We start from the raw sequence: 20,478 nt of genomic DNA on the forward strand, positions 1-20,478 counted from the left end.
CTCCTGGTTCTGCTCACTTCACTCAGCATTGGTTCATGTAAGTCTTTCCAGGTTTTTCTGAAATCCACCTGCTCATCATTTCTTATACAGCGATAGTATTCCATTACAATCATATCCCACAATTTGTTCAGCCATACACCAGTTGATGGGCATCCCCTCAATTTCCGTTCTTGGTCACCATAAAAAGAGCTGCTATAAATATTTTTGTACATGTAAGTCCTTTCCCCTATCTTATGATCTCTTTGGGATACAGACCTAGTAGTTTGCTGGATCAAAGGGTATGCACAGTTTTATAGCTCGTTGGGCATAGTTCCAAATTGTTCTCCAGAATGGTTGAATCAGTTCATAACTCCACCAATAATGTATTAGTGTTCCAATTTTCCCACATCCTCTCCAACTTCTATTATTTTCCTTTTTTGTCATATTAGCCAATCTGATAGGTGTGATGTGGTATCTCGGAGTTGTTTTAATTTGCATTTCTCCAATCAATAGTGATTTAGAGCATTCTTTCATATTGATGGAGTCCTAATAGAGCTGCTCCCAACCCCAATATTCTAACTTCATTATAGGCCCACCATACCTACCTAAGCCACTCACCCCGCCAATGTCCTAACTTACGCCTCACTGCTCACCAGAACAACAAGTATATCCCTGAACTCTTAGTTCCCACAGAAACAGCAGGTGTGTCCATATGATGGGAACCCAGCCACTGCCTCTACCTAGCTACTGCCCCCAGACCCATTCCCACAGAAACAGGCATGTTCTTGTATTCAGTCACAACCACATCATCCATCTAGCCCAAGACAGGACCACAATACCTAACTATCTATCCTGACCTGGCAGGACCACAGTGGCTAGACAACTGGAGGGCAGCATGACCAGGATGCTTGACCACCAAACTGTAGAAGGGGCCCAACCTATGATAGTGCCTGTGCAGTGCCACTGAGGCTGGACCCCTCCTTCATTACCTAATCCCTTAACAAACTCCTCCTGCTTTCTTGATATTAATCATATTCCTATATTCTATGTAAATTTTGATTATGTAATTGCATCTTCACCCTATAAAAATCCATCTTGCTTTCTCTAAAGTTGCTGGTTCCTTTTGGAACTTAGCCCACTTCATGTGAGGTGTCGCTCTCAATAAATGCCTATACTTGGATTAGAGGTGGTCTGACTCTGAATTCTTTGAGACAGTTCCACCACAACACATCATGAAACCCCAACAGTTTTGGCATGGGCAGAGACTAAACCTCAACAATATGACCATAAAGAACTTTAATTTCTTCATCTGAAAACTGTTCATATCCTTTGACCATTTATCAGTTGGAGAATGACTTGTATTCTTATAAATTTGACTCAGTTCTCTATATATTTTAGAAATGAGATCTTGATTGGAAATACCAGCAGTAAAAATTGCTTCCCAGCTTTCTTCTTCCCTTCTAATCTTGGCTGCATTGGCTTTGTTTGTGAAAAATCTTTTTAATTTAACGTAATCAAAATGACCCATTTTGTGTTTCATAATGTTCTCTATTTCTTGTTTGGTCATAAATTCTTCCCTTCTCCATAGATCTGACAGGTAAACTATTCCTTGCTCTCCTAGTTTGCTTATGGTATCACCCTTTATGTCTAAATCATATACCCATTTTCACCTTTCTTGGCATACAGTGTAAGATGTTGGTGTATGCCTAGTTTCTGCCATACTATTTTCCAGTTTTCCCAGCAATTTTTTGTCAAATAGTGAGTTCTTATCCCAGAAACTGGAGTCTTTGGGTATATCAAACAGTAGATTACTTTAGTCATTGACTACTGTGTCTTATGTACCTAATCTATCCATAATTCCAATTAATCTTAACAACCTTGCTATGCATAAGTAGGAAAACACCTTAGAATAAATGTCTCAAATCCAATACATATATTGTATGAATTGTGTGTGTGCGTGTATGTGTGTGCATGTGCACGTGTATCACATGTGGCTTTCTTAAGGACGAATAACAAAACCTTTAAAAAAAGTTTGGGTCAAAGTATCTAAAGCAGTGTTTGGATTACAATGTTCTTGAGGGCCCAGACCATCACTTCTGCCACTACCACTCCTCTCCCAACTCCAGTGTGCCCAGTTTAGCGCTGGTCGCACAGGAAGAATTTGTCATACTATTACTAGTAGATGGGAGTGAAATGGACAGAACGTTTGACTTAATCATGAAGATCTGCCTTAGCCACTTACTAAGTGTGTGACCATGGACAAGTGACTTCACCTCATTCAATCTGGTCCCTGGTTCTATAAAATGGGATGATAATAACATCTACCTCCAAGGGTTGTTATTAGAATCAAATCAGATATAATGTATGTAAAGCATTTCACAAACCTTAAGGTGCTGTAAGTGCTAGCTATGGTTATTGTTGTTATGGCATCTTTCTTTAAAAAACAATACTTCACATGCATTATCTTATTTGATCCTCCTGACAACCCTGTGGAGTCGAAGTAATACAGGTACTATCTTCATTTTACAGATGAGGCTGGTAAGAGGTTAGTGACTGGTCCAAGGTCACACAGCTAGTGGGTAGCAGCTAGTAGAATCCAGGCCCTGGATTCCATCTCCAAAGCCAGGGTTTTCTCCACTTAACCATAGCTAGAAAATGAGGGTAACTCCCATGGGTACAACCCTTTAAAGTCTGTCATTCTCCCAGAGCTCCTAGCATCCCATCTTACAAATGAGGAAACCAAAGCTCAGTGTTATTCCGTGGCTTACCTGGTACACAACACAGCTAGGCAGTGCTGGTAATGAGACCCAAACCCAAGTGTCCTGACTCCAGGACTGGTGCCTTTTTTTTTTTTTGCTTTTTGGCAGGGCAATTGGGGTTAAGTGACTTGCCCAAGGTCACACAGCTAGTACAAGTATCAAGCGTCTGAGGCCGAATTTGAACTCAGGTCCTCCTGACTACTCCAGGGCCGGTGCTCTACTCACTGCACCACCTAGCTGCCCCTGACTGGTGCCTTTTAAGGTGCTGCCTCTCCAGAAAAGATAATAGACTCCCAAAGAGTCTGTGAAAGCCTTTCAATTCATCCACAAATTAATAAATGGAGTCACCAGAATCCCCATGGTAAAAACCTCACCCAGAAGTTGCTGTATGAATTCTCAATCATTCATTAGTCAATTATCATTAAAGTTGTGTTTTAGAGGCAACAGGTGTCCAGGTACCCAGGACTAAAACCAAACAAGTTCACACTTCATCAGTCCTACAATACAGGCCTCCTCAGTGAGACAAGAAAAACTCAAGAAGGGAATTAATTATCCCCTGGGAGTTTCATACCTTGTTTGACAGACAAATTGAAGCTGAAGGGCCTCTTTTAGGGCATACCTGGGCATACCTTTTGCACATATGCTATCGTGACCTGGACCTACAGTAAGGAGGGATGAAGAAAACATCATCATTTTGAATTCTTGTAGCATTTTCCAAATATTTTACCCAATGGTTTGGTTAATTCAGTTAATCCAAATAATTTTCTGCACTATTACCTCACATTTTGTTCCATTTCTACTTCCTCTCTTCCTTCCTTTCCTCCATAAAAAAAAATGTGCTTACAGTATGCAATCATTGTTTTAAGTATTTGGGTTACAAATAGAAAGCCACAGACTCTACCCTTAATAAGCTTCCATTTTAATAGGGGGAGACAATCTACAAAGGGGAGTGATGGTCTGGGTGGGGTATTTTGGTTTGGAAAGTTGCCAGAATGTTAAGCAGAGCAACAGGGAATAGACTGCCATACCCTTTCTGGGAACAATGACCATACTGAGATGATCCCTTTCCTTCTTCTCTTTCTTCTTTGTCTGTTTTCCTTCCCTCACCACTTGGCTTACCCCATCTCTAGCCACTGAGTGCTGTCATAAATATACTCTTTTTTTTACTTCCATTAGTGGGAATGTTTCAAGTGATGTTTAAGCAAGGAATCTCTTCTACAGCCAACCACCAGAAAGACCTAGACACCTTTTTCCTGTGTGACTCAAAAAAAAATTCAGCCAAGTAAAATGTTTTCTACAAAAAGTTTATTGAATAATTTTATAAAGCAGGCCATGCCAAAATTAGAAATTATAATAAATGTAAGCAGTAGTGTATAAAAATAATTTACAGATATATTATTAATAGTGACATTTCATTCTAGTAAAGACTAACCAGTAATCTTTCCCAAGAATTTTCTAAAGATGTTAAATATGTTTTAATAACAGTACATACAGAAGCACATACACACAGACACACACACAAACACACATATGTACATCTCAAGTATATTTCTTTTTGAGTTTTGTAGTCCCCTGTGATATTGCTAAGATGAATAAGGGCTAATGTCTAAATGTTCTTAAAATACAACAAACCATTCACTAGGTAGAATAATGGAGATACGATTAAGATTTTTCCCTCTCAATCTCTGAAGTTAATACCTTATCTGAAAAATTAAATCATGCTTCTCAGAGTTAGTACCAGGCTTATCAGTGCATTCATTATAGTGCTAGCCTAGTGCATTTATTATGGTTCTACCCTTAGTGGTCATTTACCTGGCTAGGCATCTTATGAATTGGAAACTAGTCATCAGTTCCCCCCCACTCCAAAAAGCAAACAAATATATGAACAATCTGTGCTAACCTGATTACATCTGGCTTATTCTTTGCTTAAGAGCACTGATTTCCCTTTCAATTTCATAAGGTAAGTCAGTATTGACTTGCACTTCAAGGTACTTCTCAATGTCCTCCACTTCTTCCTCCCAGAACTCCTTGGAGATGCCAAAGAGCTCTGTCATATTGATATCTGTCAGGCCCTTGAGATTGAAGGCATCTTCAGAAGGGATGTAACCAATGGGTGTGAGCTTAGCATTGTCTTCTCCATCGATCCTATTGAAGATCCATTCCAGGACACGGGAATTCTCCCCAAATCCTGGCCAAAGAAATTTGCCTTCCTTATCCTTCCGGAACCAGTTGACATGGAAGATCTTGGGGAGTTTGGCAGCTGGGCGCTGAGCCATACTAAGCCAATGAGCCAGATACTTCCCAAAGTTGTAGCCAAAGAAAGGTCTCATAGCAAATGGATCATGCATGATGACTTTGCCTATTAAAGAAACAGAGAGAAATATGAAATGCATATGATGTCTCTATTTGGCAACAATAATTCCTTATAGACTAGGCCAGAATTTTCCAAGTCATTATAATAGCACAATAAATACTGAGTGATAGACAGAGACATTATGGGGTTATGACTAGAGGGCCAGCTTTGGAGTCAAGAGATTTGACCCTGACAAATTTTAGCTATATGACCTTGGACCAATTATACTGTTACCCTTTCCTATGCTCTAGGACTATAAGTGACACAAGAACTAACTAAAGAATTTCCAAAGATCTAGACCAAGAAAAAAAAGTATAGATGACAATAAGAGAAAAAGAAATGCCATACAATGTTGAGTGGGTAAATATGTTTAATATTTTAAACACTAATAGTAAAACTTGCTAGCAAACTCTATGGTTTAAAATTTTTTCCTCTTACCTTTGTGCTCAGCTGCCGCTGTGGCTTCTGACCGCATTGAGGCTCCGATAAATACTCCGTGCTGCCAGCTCATGGATTCATAGACCAGAGGTACTCCTATGAGCAAGAAAAACTGTACTTTAGAACTTGGGATTCCACTGAAGTCCTGCTCAAACACACCAATATAATCTGGAAGTGACCCTTGGCTCTCCAAAACTACATCACTAGGACATAAATTCTGGCAGGTTCTACTAGGCTGGACTGTCATCTGAGGGCAGCCTAGTTACATTTGTTTGCTCAGTGACTCAAGCAGTACCCACAATGAATATGTCTTTTCTGTGAAACATTGTCCTGGAAGTTGAGAAATGCAATTTCCAATGGAAATATTGAACATTTCTAGATTTCCCTAAAAGCCATACATCAGGAGAGAGAGAGAGAGCACGATGTGATGGACAGGGTGACAGGCCAATATTCAGGAAGACCTGAATTCTAATCCTGCTTCTTATAATTACTAGCAATATGATAACTGGGTGAATCATTTAAACTCTATGTAACTGAAGTAGTTCTCTAGTATTTATCTTAGACATAGATAGGTTGCAATATAGATTGGTGGAGGGGGTTACTATGCCCACAACAGGAAAATCACAGGTCCGAATAATAATCCACCTCTTCTTTTAATTATTAATAAATGCCGCTCTCACCAACAGGTCTACGGCCTCCAAAGATAATGCCCTCTATTGGAACTCCTTCTGGAGATTCCCAGGCAGGGTCAATGATGGGGCACTGGTTTGCAGGAGTGCAGAATCGAGAATTGGCATGGGCACAAGGCTCTCCTAGGCAAAGCAAGAAGGGAGATGTTGGTTAGAAGCATATATTAGGAGTAATTTAGCATGTCCATCATGGTCCTCTTTGTGTGCTCTTACCATCCTCTGGAGTCCATTCCTTGTTTTTCCATGATGTAAGTGTAATCCCTGGGCCTAAAGGCTCATCGATGCCTTCCCAGTAAATACCCCCATCACTTGTTTCTGCCACGTTGGTAAAGATGGTGTTCTTCTGAATGGTCTTAATAGCATTGGGATTTGTTTTCACAGAAGTTCCAGGTGCAACTCCAAAAAATCCATTTTCTGGATTAATAGCCTTTAAGTTGCCTGAAAATTTTAAAATATTAAAATAGAGGTGAATATGAAATGATCATTTATACTTGAAAATGTATTTTAATTAGGTGTAAGCACTTTTTTTTTCTTTTTCTGGACAAATTCAAAGCTCTTTTTTTTGTATTCCTCCATCCCTCTCTAATCTAAATAGCCATTTTATTCTGGAATTTAGGTTTGTTTTGCTTCTGTAAAGCACTACATTCAATTTCAAGACTTGCTCCTCAGATAGCTTCCCATCAAACAACATTTTGATGGTTATATATGTAAACAAAATCAACATACAGATTATATTTTTAATCCAGATTTTTAATTAAGGGAAAATGCTCTCAAAAATACATTTCTAACAGAACCATTTCTCGTGGAAATATATATAAATAATTTAAAATGTTTTGAAAGCAAAAAAACCCCAAATTTTCACCTCATCCTCACAGGTAATACAAAGGACCAAAATAGTTACCTTGCTCATCAAATTTCATCCAAGCAATATCATCACCAACACATTCAATTTTCCACCCTGGGAGCGTTGGATTCATCATTGCTAAGTTGGTCTTTCCACAGGCACTAGGAAAAGCTGCTGCAAAGTACTTCTTCTTGCCCTCAGGATTCGTGATGCCCATGATCTGGTGAGAAATGGAATCCTTGTAGAACAGCCATTTGCCCCCTACAGTATGTCTTTCAAAAGCCAAAGAAGGGAGGAGCCCCTGCTTCTAAATATTTGATTTTAAGTATTAGTGTTTCAAAATGCTAAAGTCAAACTGACAAAAGATTGACGAGAGCTTTCCTTGTTGTTGTTTAGCTGTTTTTTTCAGCTGTGCCCAGCTCTCCATGACCCCATTTGGGGTTTTCTTAGCAAAGATCCTGGAATGGTTTACCATTTCCTTCTCCAGCTCCTTTTACAGATGAGGAACTGAGGCAAACAGGGTTAAGGGACTTGCCCAGGGTCTTTGCTCTGTCTGAAGCCAGATTTGAACTCAGGAAGATGAGTCTCCCTGACTTTAGGCCTGGCACTCTACCCACTGAACCACCTATGTGCTCTCAGCACTCTCCTTAGGTTCACTCTTCTCTGGAAACCTTAAAATAGGCTAAACCATTATTTTAACATGTTCATCAAATGGAATGTCCCCTTATTTTCTGAAACATGTGCACCATTATGACTCACGTTAAGTCTCATTTTTGCATTTACCCCTACTTTTAAGAGCTCAGGTATTCTAGGAGGGGAATCCAATGACCTAGCTTCAAATCCAAGGCATGCCACTATAGGACTTGTGTGATGTTGGGCAAATTACTTTGGCTCTTTGGGTCTCAGTTTCCTCATCTGTAAAAATAGGAGAGTTGGACTAGATGATCTCTGGAGTCTCTTTTGTGCATCTTTAAATCTATAAGCCTATGAGTCTAATTCAAATCTATGCAAATACCAAGAAGAAAGTTTTATAGAATTATATTATATTAGAGTTAAAAGAGACTTCAAAGTTAATCTAAGTCAACCCTTACCTGAAACATGAATCCCTTCTATAACAACCCTGACCAGCAATAATCTAGCCTCTGCTTTGGAACAGAATGTGACGGAGGGCTCATTACTACATGAGCAACCTGTTCCAGCTTTAGACAGTTCTAATTATCACTAAGAGCCTTGCATACAATAATAAATGCTTGTTGAACTGAATTCTGCCACAATCTACCTCCTTAAATTCCCACCTATTAATCCTAGTTCTTTCCTTTGAGACCTGCTGCAGAATAAAGCTAATTCTCATTTTGTTTTTTGCTGTCCTCTTACCAGCATATGCTCAGCAAGCCAGCCTTCTTCCTTAGCAATCCTGCTTGCTATTCTGAGGGCAAAGCACTTTTTCCCCAGGAGGGAGTTTCCACCATAACCACTTCCAAAGGAAATAATCTCTCGGCGATCAGGGATGTGAGCGATGAGGGTCAATTCTGGATTACAGGGCCAGTTGTTGATTAAAGGTTCTATAAAACGTGACACAGGAAAGTGAGTATCAACTTCTCTGAATGGAGTTTGCCTAAAATTTGGCTGGAGGTCCTACAAGTAGGTTTCAGTACACTTACTTTTTAAAGGTAAAGGGCAGCCCACAGAATGGAGGCACTTTACAAACTCCCCGTCTCCCAGTGCTTCTAAGACTGATGTTCCCATTCGGGTCATGATCTTCATGCTGGCCACCACGTAGGGTGAATCTGTCAGTTCAATGCCAATCTTTGACAGAGGAGAACCAATGGGGCCCATGCTGAAAGGAATGACGTACATTGTTCGGCCTAGGGAACAAGAAAGAGTAGGTGAGAAACAGGATGAGACACAGGAAACCTCAGGCTTAATTTGAAGCATTCTCCCAGGTAAAGTTTTGTTAAAGGCTAACAGCCACATATAAATTATTTCTTGCTTGCAATATCCTATCTTCCCCAAATAAACAACACCAATGAGGAGATTTAAGTGTGTGTTGAAATTAGACTAAATCGTAATATCCTAATGAAACTTCACTTTGAATTATTATTTGGCATGTACATATCAGGCAGCTAAGTTGCATAGAGGGCTGGATTTGGAGCCAAGAAGACCCGAATTTGAATCCTACTGAAGATGCTAGCTAAGTGACCCCAGGCAAATCACAACTTCTCAGCCTCGATTTCTTAATCAGTAAAATGAAGATGATAATAATAGCGCCTTCCTCACAGGACTGTTGTGAGAAGCCAAGGAGATAACACATGTATAATGCATCCTGCATACCTTAGAGTGCCATGTAAATGCTGGCTATCATCATTGTTATCATTATTAATATATAATATATACTTCAATATAACATAATAAGTATGCTTCTTGACTTTAGTAATTTTTACATGTAAAAATTTAAAATATCGGAGGGAACTATATTATGTTTCTAGCAAAAAAAAAGTATCCTTATTATGGTTAGAATCATAAATGTAGAATAATGATGGAAAATTATACTTGCATCTTGTCATATTAAGTGCTTTATTTACCTTTCATGCATCCTGGAAATCTGGCACTGAAGGCTTTCTCAAAGTCCTCTTCTGACATCCAGCGACCTAGTTGGCTAATTCCAGTCTTGGGGATTGGTACTGTGTCTCTTTGCTCCTGGGTGATGATGACAGTTTTGCTTTCGATTCTGGCCACATCTCTGGGATCAGTAAGAGCCAACCAGCTGGCGAAAGTCAAGAATGTGTATGTCATTATTAGTGGAATCTAAAGATAAAATTTAATATAAGTGTATATACACAGGGTTTCTTTCAATGAAATGCATAAGAATCTCAGGCAGAAGACAGCAGATAAACCTCATAAAAATATAACTGATATAAGTGGGAAAATGGTTTAGAAATGGATTCTGTCTCAGAATCCTTCCTCCCTCACCTCTCTCAGTAGTGGCTTAATAAACAATAAATGAATGAACAAGAACTCTTTAAAAGGCTCAAGAGGTTTCACAAAATCTGTATATAAATCACAGGATCATATAATAGTTCATTAAAGATCATTTGAAGACACAAAACAAGAGAGAATAAGTGTCCCAAACTTTGGTCAGGATTCTCAGGTTTTTTTTCCTTACCAATTATCATACTTCTTTAGTTTCTTGATCATGCCTTGTTCTACCATATGGTCAAGAATGTTCCTGTTCTCTTCCTCAGAACCATCGCAGATATGGATTTTGTCTGGCTGGCACAACTGGACATTACTTTCCACGAAGTCTCGGACTTCTTGGGGCAAAGTGTTCAGGCTACCTTGGACGACCTCAGCAGAGTGGTTCATGTTATTCTGCATCTGGGGAGGCATGACCAGACTGGCAGAATGAATGGGCAGGCAGAAATTATCTGCACAATCTAAAAATGAGACAACAGAGACCTTTCAGTTAGCCTAACACCCTCAAAGGAGTTTTCAACATTTTGTCTGTATTTCATATCACTAGATAGCTATTGCATCTGGAAATAGAAAATGAGTTTAACATTTTAAAATATTTACAGATTTGCATAAAAGCTCTACTTACATCTCCTCTCTTTGGAGGGTCTCAGAGATCTAGGCGGTTTTTTGGTGGTGTTGTTTTGCAGTTTCTTCCTTCCGATGAGTGCTTCTTCCTTTTGGGAAGTTTGTGTCTGCAAGCACACCCTTCGCCTTAAATACTCTCTAGGAAGGAGAGCCCAACCCCCATTCTAGGATGAGGGAGGCTTGGCCCTTACGTCAGAACTGTATCTTTTGGACAGCTGCCAGGAACTGCGGTGTCTGGGAACAACTTGCGACAATAATGGGCCGGGGAGGGGGGGGGGGGGGTGTTCTCACTTATCACTTATTTAACAGACAGCTGATTAATGAATACTAGCAGTTTTTTCTCCACTGGACTGTCCCCTGTGAGCCCTTGCACAATTTGTTGACTTGCTAAACTTTGACCGAAGTCATTGTGGATGAAAAAAAAAAAACCCAAAAACCAACAACCCCAACAGAGGCCTTTCTTAAAAGGCAGTTGGGGCTTAGTGTATGAGTCCTGAGTAGGTTGGAAAAGACTCCTGGATTGCCTAGATTGTTGGCATAAGATAAACCAGCACACTTTGTATATTGCTGCACGAGGTTGTTAGCTGACTAAAAACTGGATTAGCCTATCATCCTAGGGCTATTTCCTCACCTTGGCCAAATCCCCTGAAGTTGGAGAAAGTCTGGTATATTGGCCCAGGCTGAGAGCTCAAGGACTGAGGGTATTTAAATGCTGACTTTCTGATTAAGATCTACAGGGAAGGTGCCCAAGTGTGGTAGAAAGCTCCTGCGTGCAGGAGGCTGGGGATCCTGGCTGGGATCTCAACTCTGCCACCTACTTTAATAAATGTAAAGTGCTTTGCAAACTTCCAAGAGCTATAAGAATGTTAGCTGTTACCACTCTGGGCCTCGGTTTTCTGATCTGTAAAATGAGAGGATTGAGGAAGATGACTTTTTAGGTTCCTTCCAGATATGTCTATTATTATTATTTTGATAGCTGAAGGATTTGGAGATCCTCACTTCTAATTTGGGGTTAGGCATTCTATACCTGTAAGGATAATCCTATGCATACGTAGGGGGCAGAGGAAAAAGAAAATTAAAACATGAGCCATGATGCATTTTTTAAAATTATAAGATGAGCTGCAACAGACAAAATGGAGCTTTCTTTTTCTTCTGAACAATTCAGTCAGTCAATAAACATTTATTGGCTTCACTTATGCTTCTCTACTCGGAAAAAATACTCTCTCAAAATGGATAAAACAGTTTTGGCCTTTCTTCAGTCAAGGAAAGAGAGAAGAAAGTGGAGAAGGGTGGGGAGACAGATGTGGCAGATCAAATTCAGCAATCATTTATTAAGTGTTTACTGCATGCCTGGCACTGTGATAAGAGCTAGGGATACAAACAGAAACAAAACAAAAAAAAAAGATAGTCCCTGACCTCAAAGAGCATACATTCTAATGGAAAAGATAGCAAATAAAATAAAGTAGAAGTAAGGGGAAGAGTGGGAAGAACTCAGGGTCTTGATAGAGGAAGAAATATAGAGAAAAGAGGGACATAGTGGGAGTAACCTCCAGGATTTTCTAGATTCCTGCAGATCTACAGGAGACAGCTCTTGGTCCTCCCTGCTGTTAGTGCCTTCCCTGGTAAGAATACCTCCCATCCATTTTGAATACATCTGATAGGTTGCTAGTTATTGTCAGATGATTCCATATCTATGTGTTCATCACTAGTTCTCTCCTGAGCTACTGGATGTAAGTTTCTTGAATATAAGTTTTTTGAGGTCAGGGACTGTTTTAGACCTTTCTTTTCATCCCCTGAGCTTAGCCCAGTGCCTGGCATAAAACACTTAAATGCTTTGCTATTGATGGGTTGGTTGTCTTTCTTTCTTTCTTTCTTTCTTTCTTTCTTTCTTTCTTTCTTCTTTTGAGAGTAAGGAATCAAGTATGACATAAAAGCTGCCACTCTGAATGACTGAGAAGATGGTGGAACCCTCAACAGTAATAGGGACATATGGAAAAGGGAAGAGTGTGGGCAGAAAGTTAATGAGCTCTATTTTGTACATAGTCAGTTCAAGGTGCCTACAGGATGATCAGTTTGAAATGTCCAAGAGGCAGCTGGTGATTGATGACTGTAGCTCAGGAGAAAAACTAGTGGTGAACACAGAGATGTGGAATCAGCTGCATAGAGATGATGACTGAATCCATGGAATCTGATGAGATTTCTAAAGGACACAGCATAGAGAGAAAAGAAGGACAGCCCAGGACAGAGCCTCAGGAAACAACCATGGTAAGTCAGCATCACATCGATGAAAAGAGCAGTAGCAAAGGACACTGAGAAGGTACAGTGAAAGTAATAGAAGAATCAGGAGGGAGTAGCATCAGGGAAACCCAGGGAAGAGAGAGTATCCAGAAGGGGATCAACAGTGTCAAGTGCTGCAGAGAGCTCAGAAAGGATGAGGATTGAGGAAAAGGCCATTAGATTTGGCAGTTAAGACATTGGTAACTTTGGAGAGAACAGGTGCAGCTAAATGATGAAATTAGAAGCCATAATGCAAAAGCTACAGAAGAGAATGAGGGGAGAGGAAATGAAGGCACCTAATGTCAATATTTTTCTCAAGGATTTTATCCATGAAGAAGAAGAGAAATACAGAATGAAAGCTATTGGGGATAGTAGAATCAAGCAAAAGTTTTTTAAGGATGAGGGAGAAATGGGTATGTTTTTAGGCAACAGGGAAGGAACCAAATAAGGAAAAATCCACAGAGTTGATGAGAGTGGGGATGATGGTGGGGGCAATCTGCTAGAGAAGAATGCTACTAGAGAATGTATATGGGTTGGCCTTAGCAAAGAGAAAAGCTGCCTCTTCATCTGAGACCAGAATGATGGATGAATTAAAGATGTCTGACTGATGTGAGATGAGGAGGAGAGATGATGGAGTTCCTGGTGAATAGTTTCAATTTTTTTGGCAAAGGATGAGAGGAGGTCTTCAGATGAAATGGTGATGGGAGTGGGTGCTATGAGAGGCTTGAAGAGAAACAAGAATATTTTAAATAGCAGCTGTGGAGAGTGGGATAGAAAACAGATAGAAGCTGGAATAATAATAAAGGCAAGAGATGATGAGGGCTTGATCTAAATGGTCACATGAATGAAGAGAAGGGGTAAGGTGGGAGTGGTAAAATCAACAAAATTTGGCAACCAATGATATCAAGCAGGGGGAGCATGTGAAGAAGAGAACAAAGCATAGGATAAGCCTGAAGTTGGGATTAGAAAGATGGTGATACCCTCAATAGAAATAGGGAAGTTTAGAGGAGGATGGGTTTGGAAATTGGGAGAAGGGAAGATACAATGAGTTCCTTTGGATGTCTTCAGTTTGAGATGATGATAGGACACCCAGGTGGAGATGTCCTTCAAGCTTTGGTAATGTGGGACTAAAGATTAAGGTGAGATAATGTAGATATGGGAATTGTTTACACAGAGATGATAACTGAATCCATGGACATTTGAGAGAGAGAGAGTGTGTGTGTGTATATATATATCTTGGGGGAACACTCATTCTTACTGAACAGGAGATGGATCATGATTCAGTAAATGACAAAGAAGGAGACAGAAAGAAGGAAGAAAATAGACAGAATAATGTCACAGAAGCCAGAGGAGAAGATACTGCCCCAAAGGAAGGGGTGGTGGAAAGTGTCAAAAGTTGTAGAAATGTCAAAGAGAATGAGAACAGATAGCAGTTGAGATCCTTGGTAACTGGAGGGAACAGCTTCCATGAAAGCATGGAGTTGGGAAGCTAAATTACAAAGGGTTGAGTAAAGCACATGCATATTGAGCAACTGACATTTGGTTTGGGAATCTAAACTCACAAGAAGAATTCCAACCTTGCTTGGATAAAAAAATGTATATATATATATATATATATATATATATATATATATATATATATATATATATATATATATATATATATATATATATATATATATATATATATATATATATCAATAAAACGAAGGAGCTTTGATTTTCCAGACCCATGAGAGTTCCAAAATCTGATAAGAAAGAAACTGTCCAAATCCCAAATCTTCAAACCAAACAATGTACTTGCGTAAATCAACTGCTGGCTTTTATTAGCCAGAGATGTCACTTGATGGATTAATTGATTAACATTCCTTTGAAAGTTTCCACCCAAAGAAAAATACTGTTCAGGGTTCCACTAAGATGGCCCATGAAAATCATCATCTTACATCTACCTGGTCATTCAACCTTTATTGATTCTGTTAGAAACAAATATTTACATTTTCTGCATTTACCAGGCAAACTCAATATTTCTCTAGATTGGCATGTGTTTTAAAAGTTAACTGGTTTTCCTACCTTATAATGTTACAGGTAGAAGGACATGAGTGAGCATCTAGTCTAACTCTCCATTTTATAGAGATAGCTATAGCCAGCAAAGGGAACACACCTGCTTAAAAAGGTTTACACAGCTGGTTAATACGACAGCCAGGACCATGCTTGTACTTTGTCCTGTCAAAGATGTCTTTTATGTTTTGCTTAGCTAAGATTCATTTCAATTCAATAAACATTTAATGAGCACCTCCTATGTACAGGGCAAATTTACATATTTCAGAAGCTGACAATCTTTCTCCATGAGAATTAAAAATATATATATTTTCCAAGCTAGATCCTAAGTCAGATTCTTCTGCTCACTCCATGTACATTGCATAGATTTACATAGAGAATATTAAATAGTCCAGGTTTAAAGGCCTTTACAGGGCTATGTTACACATCATGGGATCATAAAGTCAAATTTGAAATGCATCTCAGAGGTCATCTAGTCCAGCGCAACCCATATGGGGTCAAGATCCACAGTTTAAGAAGTACTGAAGGGGTCACGAGTGGAAAAGTTTAAGAAGCCTTAATTCTAGTCCAATTACCTCATTTTACAGATAACACAATGATATTGTTGTTCAAGAAATGAAATGACTTTCTCAAAGTCAGGTAAGTATTAAGAAAGTCAGGATTTGAACCTAGATTCCTTGACTCCAGATCCAGTACTTTTTTCTTATTACTAACCCCATAGAAATAGCTAGCTTTAAATGTCTCTTTTCATTTTGGAAATAATAATAACTTTCTCAAATAATATCGAAATGTCATTTGGACTAAACAATTATAAAACTGTTTATAATAAGGAAAATAGAGAATGAGAGTTTTGAGTGAGGAAAATTAATATGCTGTACCATAATCTGAAATCCATCCTTTTCCCTACCTGGTCAGACCCCACTTTTTTCAATCTAGCTCACCAGGCAGTGTGATCCATTTTACTAACAGTAAGTGGGACAAACCCATTGGCAGCTGCATCACTGCACCTACCCTGGATGAGCAGGGCACTGTGACTAGAAAGCAAGGGTCAACGAAGGAATTCTGTGTCCTCCCAGGAGGTTTCATTCATATCAAAAGCACCAACATGACCCACCGGTTTTTCTTTAGCCATTAACTGACCCCTAGTTCCGATGCCAAAAAAACTGGCATCCAGTTTTTTGACATCTTGAATAGTCAGGAAGGAATTCCTGCTAGGGACTTACTTGGCCTGTGATTAGGTTATTCAGCTAAACCATGTGGCTCCTTGGGAGGGACTCTGGAGAATTAATTGCAAGCTTAGAGAAAAGAACTCTTGGAGACAGTAACTTTATTGCCCATTCAACAAGCTGAGTTGGAAAATGAACTAAAATCTTTTTTTAACTTCTCCAAACAGAAGAGGCCTGAAAAAGAGAAATAAAATCCAGAGACTGTTACTGAAGCTTCAAGCTAACAGCTGGTGGGACAACCTTGCATTCCCTGTCTTTGTGTGCATGTGCCTGTGTGTGTGCATGTGTGCATGTGTGCGTGCGTGTGTGTGTACGTGTTTGTCTCACAGATTTTCCTAGGTCACATTTAAGAATTTTTAAAAATACACATTTTAAAAGGAATTAAGAAGGACTTCCAGGAGCCAAAATGGCAGAGTAAGCAGTAAGTCTCTGTCATCCTCCCATATTGACCTCTAAAAATCAAAAATACGTCCCCAGGAAAAATCCTGGAACAGCTGAGCCAGCAGAAAGACAGGGTGGAGCAGTCTCTTAGCCCGGGAAGCTTGCCTTAATGGAAAGGTCCATTTCACTCAGGTAAAAGGGGAGCGCATTCCAGGAAAGGAATCATTCCCACAAGCCAGCATCAAGCCCTACCTCAGCAAACCAGCAGGAGATCCTGAGCCCCAGGGTGGTGGAGCAGGCAAATGCCAACACCAGGACCCCCCACAAGCCTTAGCATAGCCAGGGGAGCTAGCAGACTCCAGCTCGGAGAATCAACACATGTGCTGGCGCAGCCCTGGGTGGGCATATGTCCTCCGACAGCTAGGCCCCCACATGCTTCAATATAGCCCTGGGAAAATGCAGAAGAACCCCACTTGGCCTTAGTACATGCCAGATACCACCACTAGGATCCCAGCTCAGCACCAGGTAAGTTGACAGACCCCTACAGTCTCCAGTTGACAGCACCTGAGACCCCAGCACATAAAGCCAGTGACCAGCACAAAGAAGCTTGGGACAGTGGCCCCTATACCCCAGAAGCAGAGCTCAACATTAAAAGCCAGGAAATAGGCAAACAAGATGAGCAAAAAGCAGAAACAAACGCTGACCATAGACTCTTTTTATGGGGACAGGGAAGACCAAAACACAAACTCAGAAGAGGACAACGTTGTCAATATACCTACATCTGAAACCTCAGAGGGGAATATCGACTGACCTCAAGCCCAAAAAGCCTTCTTGGAAGAGCTCAAGAAAGAGTTTAGATGTCAAATAAGAGAGGTAGAAGAAAAATTAGGAAAAGAAATGGGAGGTATGCAAAAGAGAATCAGAAGCTTGGAAAAGAAAGGATAAAAAGTGACCGTAGAAAACAATTCCTTAAAAAAATACAATTGGCAAGATCAGGGGTGAAACAAGGATCCATTATCACCATTGGTATTCAATATTGTACTAGAAATGTTAGCTTTAACAATAAGAAAAGCAAAAGAAATGGAAGGAATTAGAATAGGCGAAGAAGAAACAAAGCTATCACTTTGCAGATGATATGATCGTATACTTAGAGAATCCTAGAGAATCAAGTAAAAAAAATTACTTGAAATAATAAACAAATTTAGCAAAGTTGCAGGATATAAAATAAACCCACATAAATCTTCGGCATTTCTATATATTACTGACAAAGCATAACAATAAGAGACAGAAAGACAAATTCCATTTAAAGTAACTGTAGACAATATAAAATATTTGGGAGTCTACTTGCCAAGACAAACCCAATATAAACACAATTACAAATCACTTTTCGCACAAATAAAGTCAGATCTAAATAATTAGGAAAATATCAGTTGCTCATGGGTAGGCTGAGCTAATATAATAAAAATGACAATTCTACCTAAATTAATTTACTTATCCATTACCATACCAATCAAACTACCAAAAAAATTATTTTATAGAGCTAGAAAAAAAATAACAAAAGTCATCTGGAAGAACAAAAGGCCCAGAATATCAAGGGAATTAATGAAAAGAAAAGCAAGGGAAAGTGGCCTAGCCATACCAGATGTAAAACTGTATTATAAAGCAGCAATCATCAAAACTACTTGGTACTGGCTAAGAAATAGAGTGGTGGATCAGTAAAATAGGTTAGGTACACAAGACACAGTAGTCAATGACTATAGTAATCTATTGTTCGATAAACCCAAAGACTCCAGTTTCTGGGATAAGAATTCACTATTTCATAAAAACTGCTGGGAAAACTGAAAAATAGTATGGCAGAAACTAGGCATAGACCAACATCTTACACTGTATACCAAGATTAAGTCAAAATGGGTACACAATTTAGATATAAAGGATGACACTATAAGCAAATTAGGAGAGAAGGGAATAGTTTACCTGACAGATCTAGGGAGTAGGGAAGAGTTTATGATCAAACAAGAAATAGAGAACATTATGAAATGCAAAATGGATAATTTTGATTACATTAAATTGAAAAAGTTTTGCACAAACAAAGCCAATGCACCCAAGATTAGAAGGGAAGCAGAAAGCTGGGAAACAATTTTTATAGCCAGTGTCTCTGATAAAGACCTCATTTCTAAAATATATAGAGAACTGAGTCAGATTTATAAGAATACAAGTTATTCTCCAATTGATAAGTGGTCAAAGGACATGAACAGGCAGTTTTCAGATGAAGAATTTAAAGCTCTCTATAGATATATGAAAAAATGCTCTAAATCACTTTTGATTAGAAAAATGCAAATTAAAGCAACTCTGAGGTACCACATGACACCTACCAGATTGGCTAACATGACAAAACAGGAAAATGATAATGTTGGAGAAGATGTGGGAAAATTGGAGCACTAACACATTGTTGGTGGAGTTGTAAACTGATCTAACCATTCTGGAGAGCAATTTGGAACTACGCCCAAAGGGCTATAAAAATGTGTATACCCTTTGACCCAGAAATACTATTGCTAGATCTGTATCCCAAAGGGATCATAAAAATGGGGAAAGAACCCACATGTACAAAAATAATTATAACATCTCTTTTTGTGATATCTAAGAATTGGAATTTGAGGGCATGCCCATCAATTGGGGAATGGTTGAACAAGTTGTGGTATATGAATGTAATGGAATACTATTGTTCCATAAGAAATGATGAGTAGGCAGGTTTACTAGGACCCCTGCCTACTTCTATTGGCATTACAATAAACTGCCTCTTGACTGGAAGATTGTTTTGTGCATGAATTCATTCCAGGCAGATGCCACCCTGTGGTTCCCAGCAACCCCAAACTACATCATTTTGATGGCCCATACAGGGAATTGTTTGATGATTACATCAGATTCCAGCAGGTCAGGCAATTTTTGCTTAAGAGTATGAATGATTTTACAATATGTCCAGAAAACTGGACGAAGTCCCAGAAGACAGTGCAGGAGCAGGGTGAGGATCCTAATCACTTTTATGATAGGCTGTGCAAGCATGCTAAACTGTATGTACGATTAGACCCCATCGACCCTCAATATGCATGCATTATTAACACACACTTTGTTAATTAATCATTGTCTGAAATAAGAAGGCATTTCTACAAAAGAGACCCCAGATGGCATGAGATACTCATAGGTGAGCTGAAGAGTATTGGCCAACTTGGCTATGAAGACAGGGAGGGAGAAAGAAAAAAAAAGGAAAAACAGGAGAGAGAGACATGCAGGAGAAAGAGAAAGGGCAAGCTGTCATTTCTGTAGTGCAGGAAGGGTCAGTCCAAATCATTTTATTCTCCTACCAGTTTTTCCAGAGGTTCTCACACAGGCAATATTAGGGGGAATCTCAAAATCTCTCAATTTACATGAGTGTTTTTATTGAAGAAGGGAGGTCCATGGTACTGTAGAACTCAGAAAGAAAAGAAGAGAGCTCAAGAATGAAAAAGGGAATGGATCTGGAGATTCTCAAAGGAACAGTAATGCATGAAGGTACTGGATAGGGCTAAGGACTGTGGGTTTTGAAGAAAGATTTTTTGTTTTCTTAGAGCCTGAGGTCCTACCTAAACCCAGTTATCTGCATTCTTCTCCTCAAAACAGTGAACCTCATGGTACTTTTAAAGCTGAGGACACATTCACTAGATACCGAAGCCTCCAAATCATTCCTAATAAGGAAGTTCAATTCCGAATGAGCTTCTAGTGAATTCTTAAATGTTGTTGGGGTTTCAGGGAAACCTCAGCATCTTCCTAAATGAGACCCTAGCGTGGATCTACCGGTTCCTTTCCTGTAGAACACTACTTTCTCCTTATGCCTAAACCCCCT

General features: G+C 39.4%; 1 protein-coding gene across 2 annotated transcripts; it reads right to left on the bottom strand.

Moving 5' to 3' along the window:
• Positions 1-4,026: 4,026 nt before the first annotated feature.
• On the bottom strand, positions 4,027-10,758 carry PCK1 (phosphoenolpyruvate carboxykinase 1). Of its 2 annotated transcripts, none has more exons than XM_036749150.1 (10): positions 10,661-10,758; positions 10,226-10,437; positions 9,645-9,826; positions 8,724-8,927; positions 8,437-8,624; positions 7,120-7,282; positions 6,432-6,656; positions 6,210-6,341; positions 5,530-5,625; positions 4,027-5,097 (listed from the first exon to the last, which is right to left on the bottom strand). In XM_036749150.1, exons 2-10 carry the CDS (start codon positions 10,435-10,437, stop codon positions 4,643-4,645), a joined length of 1,857 nt encoding a protein of 618 aa, XP_036605045.1. In that variant the 5' UTR covers positions 10,661-10,758; the 3' UTR covers positions 4,027-4,642. The 2 variants fall into 2 exon arrangements, with proteins under 2 accessions (XP_036605045.1, XP_036605044.1); XM_036749149.1 differs by having other exon boundaries at positions 10,226-10,496.
• Positions 10,759-20,478: the final 9,720 nt, after the last annotated feature.

This window comes from Trichosurus vulpecula, chromosome 3 (genome assembly GCF_011100635.1).
Source record: "Trichosurus vulpecula isolate mTriVul1 chromosome 3, mTriVul1.pri, whole genome shotgun sequence".
NCBI classification, from domain to species: domain Eukaryota; kingdom Metazoa; phylum Chordata; class Mammalia; order Diprotodontia; family Phalangeridae; genus Trichosurus; species Trichosurus vulpecula.